The sequence below is a fragment of the Gymnoscopelus microlampas genome, assembly GCF_963454915.1.
Source record: "Gymnoscopelus microlampas genome assembly, chromosome: 22".
Lineage (NCBI taxonomy): Eukaryota > Metazoa > Chordata > Actinopteri > Myctophiformes > Myctophidae > Gymnoscopelus > Gymnoscopelus microlampas.
The window spans coordinates 22,766,469-22,778,622 of NC_139959.1; the positions used below are offsets into that span (position 1 = coordinate 22,766,469).

The window sequence follows — 12,154 nt, forward strand, 5'->3', positions numbered from 1 at the left end:
GCTATGGAAAAGTAGGATAATGACGTAAGAAGGTTATATTAACCGCACGCGATCTGTACTGGACATCCTCCATATTTTTTACACTGGTGTTTGACTAAGCAGCTGGATATTCTCATTTCTGAATATTTCCAGTTCTTTATTTATATATAGATACTTGTGCTAGGTTCCGCCCTGTATGAGTATGTATATATGTATATGGATTTATGGTGTACCTCTGATCATATCATCTAGAATAACCCCCGATCCAAACTTGGGGTGTTCGATGAGAACGTTTTAGGTACATGTATAAATCATTATGCTGGTCTCACACCAGGGGAGATGGATCAAGTGTAGATAAGTGTGCGACCCCTCGTCATTCGCGTAAATTAATTTTGTGTTAATGTTTGTCACGAGAACTAATATATCTATTTTACTCTGTAGGATTATGAATATTGGTCGACTTGCATTCACAAATTATTGATTTTCGGGGATATGTTTTTCATAAATTATTGTACGTGTGGTAGACCATTAATCGATAAAAATGGTTGATTTAAGCAATCACAAGAGCTCATTCGTCTGCTAGACAGACTAAGTCGACTAATAAACTCAACCCAGGAATGCTGATTATTTTCTGTGGTTTCATTGTATATCTTAAACTCAGACCTCTGTAACCATATTTTGACCGTTCTAGTTCCCTCCCTCGCCTCATGTATGGGTATGTCTATATATATAGACATATACCTTAAATAATAAGTTCTAATTTTTTTGATTTTCTTTAATGGTCTCTCTTACACTCCATTTGACTCAATTACCCAGAATTCATTCAACAGGAAGTATCAGCTTCCCTGCCACGTGACTTTACCACGTCACTCCTACAGATTCCATTACATTCAATACTTATCAGGGTCACTCCTACACATTCCATTGAATTCAATACTTATCAGTGAATATTAGATTAAATACATTACAATATTATAATATTCTTTATACTATTCTTTGGAAACATTTTAATGATGAATAAGAAGAATTATTTTAAAGTTTTAAAGATATTTGATCATTTTTGACTAAACTTGTAGATCTGCTATTTTATTTTTTTTTCCAAAGTCTGTGTTTTCTTTTCAATTTATTTTGATGTACTTTATCTAGCTCTAACTCTTCGCAACGAATATGTTTATTTTAATTTTGTCATTGTTATATTTTAATTTTAAACATTTTAATCATAATTCTTTCATATATATACTATATCCATATGATGTAACGCCATGTATGGTTATAGGTATCTGAGGGTATTGGAAGGTTTAAAATTATTATATATATGTATATAGATATATGAATATATGTATTTCTTTATTTGTTTTCTTTTGTACTGTCATTTTTTTGTTTGTCTATTTTCAGAACAAAACACAGTATGCCTCACGTTCCAGGCCAATTCGTATTGTGCTGTAAATAGACCTCGGAGGTGGTAAGTGGGGTACAACCCCACAACTGATTTACATATTAATACGAATCCTGGAATGCATTTGTTTGTTTTTAGTTTAGATGAAGGATAAAAGAATAAATCAGTGAAGAGTCATTCATTTTCACAGTTGTCCTAAGCTCGGTGGAAATGAATGTACCCTTCAGAATAGAACCTCAAATAAATATTTCCATATTTTCTTATACATTTTTCATGTTCCCATTATGTTTAAATCTGATTTGTTTCTTTTACATGTCACCTCCATTACCCATTTTGTTTTTCTTCCATGTCACCTCCATTGAATGTGACAAGGGGAGAGATTTGTAGATGAATAATCGATTTGATTTGCTGAATATACTTAGATTGAAAACATTTGAAAATTACACAAACAGTTTGTATTTACTCAGGTTGTACTTACTTAATCCATTAACATGATTCCTCCTACCAAAATAAACCCCATATACATGCAATCAGGAGGTATTACATTCGGGGAGTATTTCCTGGGTTTTGGGGCCATTCCACTGAGTTTTTCCCTAAATAAAGTAAAGTTATTTGTTAGTGGGGATGTGAATGGTTAATCAACTGTTGCTAAAGGCCGCAGGTGGAAGGCTAGACACAGCCCTACTACCAAAAAGTAAAAATACAGGTCAGAAGTGTACCGTTTCATTTTAAATACTTAAAAACTTGTTAAAGTATCTGGACCAGCTCAACACGAGGAGGGGTAATTCTCTTATCTGAATTGTCCAGAATCGTCTTTGATCAGTTACGTAGGTGTCTTGTCAAAGTCCAATTTCAAAAACTTGTCAGCCTGGTCAATTTCCCCTCACTCTATCAACCAAAACGGGCTATGGGTCATTAACAGGTGCTATAAAATTGATCAAATCTAAACATATTTTGAAAAGGTTTGTTTGGGACGGTACATTAGCTGAGATTTTTGAATTATAATAAAATTATTTGTTAGTGGAGATGTGAATTGTTAATCAGCTGTTGCTGAACGCTACAGGTGGAGAACTAGACGCGACTCCACTAAACAAAAGGTAATACCCGGGAAAAACTTTGTCGTATGTGTCTCGAAATCTCATGAAATATAACCCTGTTTTACTTCCTAATTGAATGAATAACCATTATATACAGTCCTTTCAAAGTAATATCTGTCACAATGTAAGGTTTGTTAATCTACACTTCGATTTAAAGTATACAGTCCTTAAAATATATTTGTACTTCCAATCCATTTGCCCTTTAAGTCATTTGAAATCTCTGTGTCCTTACTTAGTCACTGTAAGCCTGTCTGTGTCGGGTTTGGTTTGAATAATGTCACAAGGTACAATCAGCTTGCCCTTTGACCCTATCCAAATCATGATCAAGAGGTAGGCTTGATAGAAATATTTTGATTAATCATAATTTGTCTAATGTCTTAAACCTGCTTTAAATGTCAAATTAATATAATGCTGTCATTTTGGCCTAAATTCTGTCATGTACTCTATTCTCCCTATTTCTCCTGTCTCTGTCTATGCAAGGTCAAATTAGTTACAGGCCTTTCTGTGGTTATCTATTGTTTTAAGAACACCATATCTCGGTGTTCTGCTCCAAATGCATAACCCTTCTCGCAGTGTCACGAAGTTACCTCTGACCAGACAGGTCAGAGCCGAGGCTAACGTGTTGTTCGAGACATGTCGACGCTGTTTGTTCAAAGATAAACTGTCACACCATCATCATCATCTTCATCATCTACCATCATCATCCTCATCTGACGATGACGTACTCATCCTATCCACCAATAGCAGGACTACTCCTCTGACGGCTGGACGCTTGATGTATCTTCAATGATGTCATATGTTTATGTTAACGGACGCTGTTAAAGACCAGTGCTTTCTCTGTTTAGGCAGAGAGAGACGACGACCGATGATGCCTACCCTGTGATACTGTAACCTTCCCACTCTCTCTGTCTGAATACAAGATATTTCATTACATCCAATGGCTGCCTGTGTCCTGAGTCTGGTTTTCTTTATCGCCTTTTATGAAAATGTTCTAATACTTATATAAATATCGATGTGATGTACTGCCATATATCGATATCTATATATCTGGTTGATAGGGAAAAAACCTACTTTAACAGACCTGTTAAAAGGAATTATCCTTATCCTTACACCAATGGAAAAAAAAGCCATATGCTGTCTTGGGTTTTAAATCCTCTTAGCTGACCTTGTATTGAACTGAGCTTTTTTTTGCAAACTGCTAATAAGGTATTCAATCAATGAATCAATGTTTTATAGAATTGAAGCAAAATTTTCCAGTTCAGCTAGATGGCGCTGTTTATCACCTCCCCCGTCCCCCCAAAACGCAGAGAAGAAGAGTGAAGCCTAGTGTACGCATAGGAGTGTATGTTCAGTTGTCGTACGACGGTGTCGAGCGCCTAAAAAAGCAGATCTACAAGCTCTCACCGCGTCGCAGATGCCACGTGGTGTGAGCTTGTAGGTTGGCTATTTTTGAAGTACAAATCGTCCTTCAAGGCCCCGGATGTTTGGTCATCAGTGTTGCCAGATTTTGCGAGAGAAACAAGTAGGCCGGGTTTACGAAAACACAAGCCCAAAAGAAACGACTAATAGCCAAAGTTTAAATAGGGTTTAAAAGTGGTTAATGTATGTTTTTAATAATAATTCAAATCCAAAGTAACTAGTAATTAAAGTTTTCAAATAAAAGTAGTGGTCCAGTAAAAGTACAATATTTGCCTCTGAGATGTAGTGGAGTAGAAATAAAAGTATAGAATATAGCTGCAAGCAGCGATAATACGGGGCCAGGAGAGAGAAAGAGAAATGATAATTCCTTTAACAGGTCAGTTCATGAAAGTCCTTGCGGTCTTGTTTCCAATGAGTGCCTGTGAGCAATTAGGGGTTAAGAGTCTTGCTCAGGGACAAATTTCATTTCATCGACACATTTGCTGACCTGGCCTGGAATCGTACCTGGGGCAACCAGAGTCTCTGGCTCCCTAGGCGGGCTCACTAACCACTCAGCTATGGCCACCCCTCAGAGAGAGAGAGAGAGAGAGAGAGAGAGAGAGAGAGAGAGAGAGAGAGAGAGAGAGAGAGAGAGAGAGAGAGAGAGAGAGAGAGAGAGAGAGAGAGAGAGAGAGAGAGAGAGAGAGAGAGAGAGAGAGAGAGAGAGAGAGAGAGAGAGAGAGAGAGAGAGAGAGAGAGAGAGAGATAGATAGATAGATAGATAGATAGAAGAGACATAGAGAGAGACAAATGGAATAGATTGAAGAGACAGAGAGAGAGACATGGAAACGGAATAGATTGAAGAGAAAGACATGGAATAGATTGAAGAGAGAGAGAGAGCGCCATGGAAACGGAATAGATTGAGTCATGTTTTTTGCATTTCAACTTAAATGAGTCTGCATCAAGTGAGGCTTGAACCGGCAACCTTACGGTCATGAAGCACTCTTAGGTAGCTGCAACACTACCTATAGTGCTATATCTTTGTCAAGGCTGATATTGTCTGTTGAGGATCACAAACTCTTGCCTTCTGTCATGACCCAAGCCCCTGTTTCACTAACACTAAGATCACTCGTTCACAAACCATTTACCAATGAAGAAATTGTACATCTCCTCAGAACCAAAATTAGTGAAAGTAGCCGATCTACAAGCTCACAAACCATTAAAAGTTGTCAGATTGTACATTGGCTATTTTCACAATGAAGTATGTTATACATTGAAAAAACATACTCTCATTGCTATCTGAAAAGTTGTGAGATTGTAGATCAGCTGTATGTAAAAAACACTCAATTAAGTATTTCATGTTATCTTTAACAATTGCAGATGTATTCATTGATAGTCATGTTGTGTGAAATGCAACTTAGATGAAATCTGCACCAAGTGAGGCTTGAACTGGTGACCTTCAGGTTGTGGGGCACACATTTAAGCGAGAAGCCACCAACAGACAAGAACCTGTGAAAAAGGAGATCACACAGATCATACAGTTTCACGCAAATAGCTGAAAAATCCTGGGTTTAAGTGTTTTTCAAACTGCTCAAGATTGCGGACAATCTAAGGGCGGTGCTTACTGGTCAACGTGATAGATGTGTTCCTCATTAGTCAAGGCACATGTGTAAGCAGGTCTAATGGCTGTCGGCCAAACGAGGCATGACTTTTGCCTGTTTAAAGTTTCAATTTTCAAAAAATTGCTATAGCGCCCCCGTTTGACCAATTGGAGTAAGATTGGTTTCAGTGATATTTGGAATGGCCCTTTACATTTCTGCAAAGTTTCAAAGAATGGTAAGTCTGCATGTATGTGTTAGGGGCAGATGAATAATTGTCATAAAACTGCAATATTCATTGGCTCATTAAAGCTTCATTTTTTCACTTATGGAAGATATTTTGCAAACGTTTTTTGGTATAGGTCCAAAGTTCATGTGTAAAAAGTTTCGTGCAGATTACTCAAAAATCCCAGGAGGAGATAGGTTTTAACTGTTTTTCATATAATTCCAAATGGTGGGAGATCTAAAGGTCAGAGGTCAAAAGTCAAAGGGTGAAAGTTGTTCAGCATGAGGAGACGCATGTGTGCATCGAAGTTTCATGGCTTTAGGTCAAACACGGCATGAGTTGTACCTGTTCAAAGTTGGCATTTTTCAATTGAGTGCTATAGCGCCACCTTTTGACGAAAGATTGTGAGAATTATTTCTTGATCGTTTTTCATGACCATCTATCATATGGCCGAGTTTCATAAAAAGCGACTGCACGGTTCAGCCAGAACTGCCAAAAGTGGCAGAAGAAGAAGAAACGGAAATAATGCGAATAACAATATGGGTCCATGCTGGAAGCCTGGCCCCATAAAAAGTGTAAATACTCCAGTAAAGTAAAAGTACCTCAAAATTGTACTTGGGTACAGTACTTGAGTAAATGTACTTGGCTACTTGTTTACACCACTGGTCGCTTATAAACAGCGGACATGGCAACACTGGTGGTATATATAGTAAGCGCAGGCCTCTCTTCAGTCTTTCCGTCAAGAAGCTTCGTCGCTACGACACGTTCCTGACTCACCGCTGTTCGTTTATCTACCGAATAAGTCGGTCAGGGATTAAAAAGCCATGGTAGGTGTATTTTAAAAAACAACATAAACATGTTCAAATGGCCGTCGCTGTGTTTTTGGGGCAACGTCGTTGATTAGAGGCGAAAAGTATTTTTTTTCCTCAGCAAAAATAGCACAAGCTAGCAGCTAGCTTGTGCTATTTTCGCAATGTATTTGCTAGCGTGAACTTTGTAAGTAGAGTTATGTTTTATACCTTGTATAGAATGGAGCTTAATGGTGCTTTTAATCCTTTCGGGTCAAAGTGGTTTGGAGTCTGGTCTCTTATTTTTTTTGCCATTGGGGTTTTATCTATGTGGTCAGAGACCCTTTGCTAACAGGTTAGCCTGTCAAACACACGTGCTGCTGCTCCGTGTTAAAGTGATGATTTTTTTTTAGGAACTTCTCATAGAATCACATGTCGGAAGAGCTCTTATTGATTGATCACTTTTCAGCCAAACTGTTCTCCCATAGTTGCTTGTTTTAAGTGTATTTGCTAGTAGGTGGTAAATGGCGCGTTCACCCGAGTGCTTTACAATATGCTTCACATTACTAACACAAGACAGTTTTCCATATTTTATTTTTCAACTTTGGACCAAATAGCCAATTTTACATATTTAAGGTGGCCACTTCCTGTTATCCAGCGGTATTAACTCATCTAAGGGGAACGGGGACGAACTGGGAACCTGAATGAATGGTTTATTTTAGGTAAACCTGTCAAGTGACTGCTCTACCTCCCAAGACACTGGTGTTATTATGCCATCAGTGCCTGTAGGAACTGTACTAGACGTGTTTCTCACTCTTACTGGTGTTCACGCGATACTCAAACGTGTTATACTAGGCTGTTCACAGCAGCCATATTATGAAGACATTCACAGGTGTTACCAATGATACTAATGAAGGCTCTGTTCCATTCTGGTCAAACAGAGTCAGGGTGCTGATATTGTGCATGTTGGCTCACTGTAAACACTCTGTTACACCAGTGGGTCTACAGTTGGGGTCCCGGGACCCTCATGGGCTTCCAAAATGGCCCCTTACAGGTGTAACTCTGAGTGTACAAATGGAACCAAATGGGTCCATTTGTACACTCTGAGTTATGGGGGTCGTGGAAACCACTGTGCTACACTAAATGGAACGGAGCCTTCATTAGTATCATTGGTAACACCTGTGAAGGAAGTGATCATATGGCTGCTGTGCATGGAGCCTATGGCGACATAACTTGATTGAGCCTGATGGGTTAATTTTTGCCTTCATTTCTTCCTTCAGGCTTTCAAGGACTCTGGTAAGGCACCTGTGGAGACCGAGGTGGCCATTCACCGCATCCGCATCACTTTGACCAGCCGCAATGTGAAATCTCTGGAGAAGGGTAATTCATCTTTACATTGTCACTTGGGGAGGTGGGGGGTGGACTGCTGTGAACCTCGATCTGGACTATGAGGATAAAAACTATAATATGATTAACCCTGATATTTGTATACGCTATTCTGAGCCAGATGTCAAATCTACTGCACCTGCAGCTTGGTATTAGTCTTTTGTTAACATTTCATTTTTTCTTTTTTAGTCTGCGCAGACTTGATCCGTGGTGCCAAGGAGAAGAGTCTCAAGGTCAAGGGACCAGTCCGCATGCCAACCAAGGTACTGGAATATATTGGTTACTGGCATGGAAAGTTGCAATCAACTGAAAATGTAGTATTTGGGTGTTTTTCGGTCGGGTCCCAATTTTGGAGACCACAGGTGACGTGTAGTGCAAAATGTTATAATACAACTTATTTATCCACAGCCCTATTTCACACGTGAGCTTATAGAGCAGCTATTAGCTTTTGAAAATACGTTTTAAAATGGTTACAATTCTGGACAAGGCTGCATAATTGCTGATACAGATATAATAATATATTAAAAAAAAGCAAATAATGCTGTGTCCAGATGTGAAGCCAATTTGCATGCCAGTCACAGCAGGGCTTGCATAACCACATTCCTACAGAATCTATATAAATGGTCCATTCAGCTACTAAATGAAAGTAAATTGGCTTCTCATTGACAGATTTAATTTTGAGAGATTTCGGATGCAAGTCATTAAAGCTCATCACTGCACCGGTTGCAGCATCTAGAAAGTAATGTACATGTGCAATAGTGACATTGCAAGTAACATGATTTAATGGAAGTCCTGTAAACTGGTCTTGCATGTGCATTCTGTGTACATTTTGTGGTGAATTTAATACAAAGGACTCCAACGGACCCCTTTGGTTTAAAACAGACCTTGTATTGAACTGTACTTCCCTGTGCTTGTCTTTGCAAACTGTTAATAAAATATTCATTCAACCAACCTGAGTTTTGATCAACTGCCTTATTTTGGTTCTCAAAGTGTTGACCCTTATGAGTCTTTAATTTGGTGTACAGCTGCATCAAAAGGGACCCTGTCCCTTTGTTTACATTTGTGCCCTCAAGAGTTATGGATGTACTTGAAATTAAAAAGGTTGAGGATCACTGCTCTTATGTAGCTAGACTGATACTGATACATACTTCCCAAATGGAATTATTGAAGTTCAGATATACTGAGTATGGAAATATGCATATCACCGGACCTGAAAAGACACGGGTGATTAAAGGAATAATCTGTGAATGCTGCATGTCTAAAGGCAGTCACCAAGGTAGACCATTTGGTTTACTGACATTGATGGTATTTCATTTGTACCGTATTGACACTAAAACACATTCTCAATTTGTCCCTTTCCTTGGCAATAAACCTAATGAATTAATTCAAAGCGATTGCTTGTCTTCATGCGTGTGTAAAGCATTAACAGCCTTATAGTCTTTGAAAAGCAAAACCAGTGTTTGGTCGATCAGGTAGAGAATAGATCTAATTGCAGCTTCCTTGGCATGTGTGGTAATCGCAAAACTGTAACCTTATTAGATGGCATTGCCATGCTTGGTGTTATGGTGGCGTTTACACCAAAACGTTGAAAAGATGTGTGATTCTCTGTTAAAGCTGCATCTGTTACTTTGAGGTCCTAGAATCAAACCCTGTGCATAAAAGTACATTTCTGCCTCTTTACCATGAGGTACATAAGGTAGTACTACTTGTCAACCAGCAGGTGTCGTACTCTAAATGTCTCAATGAGAGACCACCTCCAACCACTGCAGATGTAATGGTTATTTTGTATTAACACTTTGCAATACAAATTGATCAAAATATTTTTGATTAAGTCCCAGATTGCAGTTATGATTCATCTGAACTTAAATGTGTGGGCATTTTGTAAGTCTCTGCCACAGAGGTGAAAGCGCTTTGTCATTTTTGTCAACGTTGGCTAACGCCCGTTTCCCTGTGTCCCGTCTTTCCTAGACTCTGCGCATTACCACCAGGAAGACCCCCTGTGGTGAAGGGTCTAAGACCTGGGATCGCTTCCAGATGCGGATTCACAAGCGGCTGATTGATCTGCACAGCCCGTCCGAGATTGTCAAACAGATCACCTCCATCAGCATTGAGCCTGGTGTAGAGGTTGAGGTCACCATCGCTGATGCATAAACCAACCTGATGTTCCAGCCTGTCTAATGTTCCAATAAAGGCAGAGAAATAAGATGGTGGTGTCTTGTGTCTGGCAGATTTCTTGACCATTAAGCCTCATGTTTTGTGCCATGGATCTCATGCAAATGTTGAATTTGTATGTGGTTGCAGACCTGTACATTGTTTTGCATTTTTGCAATAGGACAAAAAAGTATAGGATAATCTTGTGTGGGCGATTACAAAATCCATAATTTATACCTTATGGCATTTGCTACTTTTTATTTTTGGAAGAATTTGTAGAAAGTTGCCAAAATGGCCCATATATACCATTTAAATGCAAATTGGGGCTACCGATATCTAAAAATCTATTTTCTTAATCTGTTTTTTTAAGTTGAGAAGACTGGTGTGAAAAATGGCTAATATGACCTTGTGGGACGTCTTAACTAGGGGCTTGTGAGGGTGCTGAATCCATTGCATAGCATCAGCTATGCAAGGACACCTACGTACTTCATAATTTGGTATGGGGCACAAGAAACGGATAATCAGTTGTGCATGCACACTTGTAAGGGGATGGCTGCACCATGATAATAGATGCCTTTCTGTTCTGATTATCACAAACATGGACATAGACTCTTGGATCACTTTTCAAAGTTAATGCCACATTTTACCCATTTCCATTTGACTTTCTTGGAACCCCAAGAGTCTAAATATACCACGCAACAAAAACTAATGGTTGGAATGGATTCACCAACCCCTAGTTAGACGTCCCACAAGCTCATATCGGCCAATTTACATTTACCGTTTTTTACACCAGGCCTTCTCAACCTTTGATTGGCTCTAACAGTTTCCCAGGGTAGTTGGGTTGGAAGTAATTGAAAGGTGTTCGAAGATGCCTTTATGAACACATTGGTGAAGAAAACGTTTGCAGATGGCCAAAAAAAAAGATTATGTTGCAATTGCACCATTCATTTGCACATCAGCATGCCTCAGGTACATGTGATCACTTTAAGTTTCATTGTGATCCTTGACCCTCAAAACATAGGTCTAGACACCTTATTTGTTCAGTTAAGTGCAATGTTGGCAGATTTATAGTGAAAATAGATTTTGATAATGGCGGCACTAATCTGCATATAAATCGTATATGGGACTTTTTAACATATCATTTTGTACACTTTTTCTCCAATCTTGAAACACTGATATATATTTTCAGGGGGTGCATGATACCCCTTCTTCCCACTACACTAAAGAGTTGATAACCAAACCAAGATGCTTTATTTTGGATTTGGAATGCCAAATCAAAACCCTAATGTCAAACTAGAATCTGATTGATTAGTTTTGAAACACCCCCATTTTAAGTTTCAATCCAGACCAATTAACATTTTATATGAAAAGCCTTCAGAAAGGGATCTATGATATCAAATCAAAGAAAAAGGTCCTGCACACTGTCTGGAAATTGACGTTTCAGTCGTTAGACAATCGTCAGGACAAACATGAAGGTCTAACAACCAAAACATTGATTTAAAAAAGAGCATCCTTTTTGCAAGTTCCAGACAGTGATTTGATATCATAGATCCCTTTCTGAACATTTGGACCTTCCTGGTTGTCCTACACACCTGTCACTAACCTTTGAGGTGTGCATCGGCCTTCCTTAAAAATATGAAAAGCCTTGAAATGGGCCCAGAGAACAAAATACATCCGAATATGACCCAAGCATCCACTTGAGCTGGAGAGCCGGAGATGTAAGCAACATCAATGTAGGAAGATTACTATTTTCATGAAATGATGAAATTTAAAAAGAAAACAAAGCTATTTGAGATGCTTTAAAACATTTGTAATAACAATTCGTTTGGTAAAAGAGCATTTTAAGAATTCATGTCACTTTAGTTTGACAGAACATTAGCAGTACCAACTGGCTCTTCTTTAAATATTAAATGGTGGTCTCCAGGTTGTGCTAGAGATACGTCTTTGGTTCAGTGGTTCTCAAACCACTGAACCAGATCTTTGATTTCAAGGCTCCCCATAACTCTGAGTCTACAAATGGATCAAGATTTGGACACTGTCGGAGATACAGATCTGTAAGGGTCCATTTGGAAACCCATCAAGGAACCCTGAGGGTCCCTGGACCCCACTTTAGAGAACCACTGGTTTTAGCCCCC

The 12,154-nt window shown here is 38.8% G+C and overlaps 1 protein-coding gene across 1 annotated transcript; it reads left to right on the forward strand.

Moving 5' to 3' along the window:
• The first annotated feature begins 6,402 nt into the window (after positions 1-6,402).
• On the forward strand, positions 6,403-10,073 carry rps20 (ribosomal protein S20). The gene is made up of 4 exons (XM_084048510.1): positions 6,403-6,521; positions 7,763-7,862; positions 8,058-8,131; positions 9,837-10,073. The coding sequence occupies exons 1-4, from the start codon at positions 6,519-6,521 to the stop codon at positions 10,017-10,019; spliced, it is 360 nt and encodes a 119-aa protein (XP_083904636.1). The 5' UTR covers positions 6,403-6,518; the 3' UTR covers positions 10,020-10,073.
• Positions 10,074-12,154: the final 2,081 nt, after the last annotated feature.

What these genes read in the sequence shown, in the direction of transcription:
- rps20 (XM_084048510.1), top strand. An exon ending in TGTGAAATCTCTGGAGAAGG is followed by an intron (nt 7,863 to 8,057) that starts GTAATTCATCTT and finishes TTTCTTTTTTAG; the next exon opens with TCTGCGCAGACTTGATCCGT. An exon ending in CAGTCCGCATGCCAACCAAG is followed by an intron (nt 8,132 to 9,836) that starts GTACTGGAATAT and finishes CGTCTTTCCTAG; the next exon opens with ACTCTGCGCATTACCACCAG.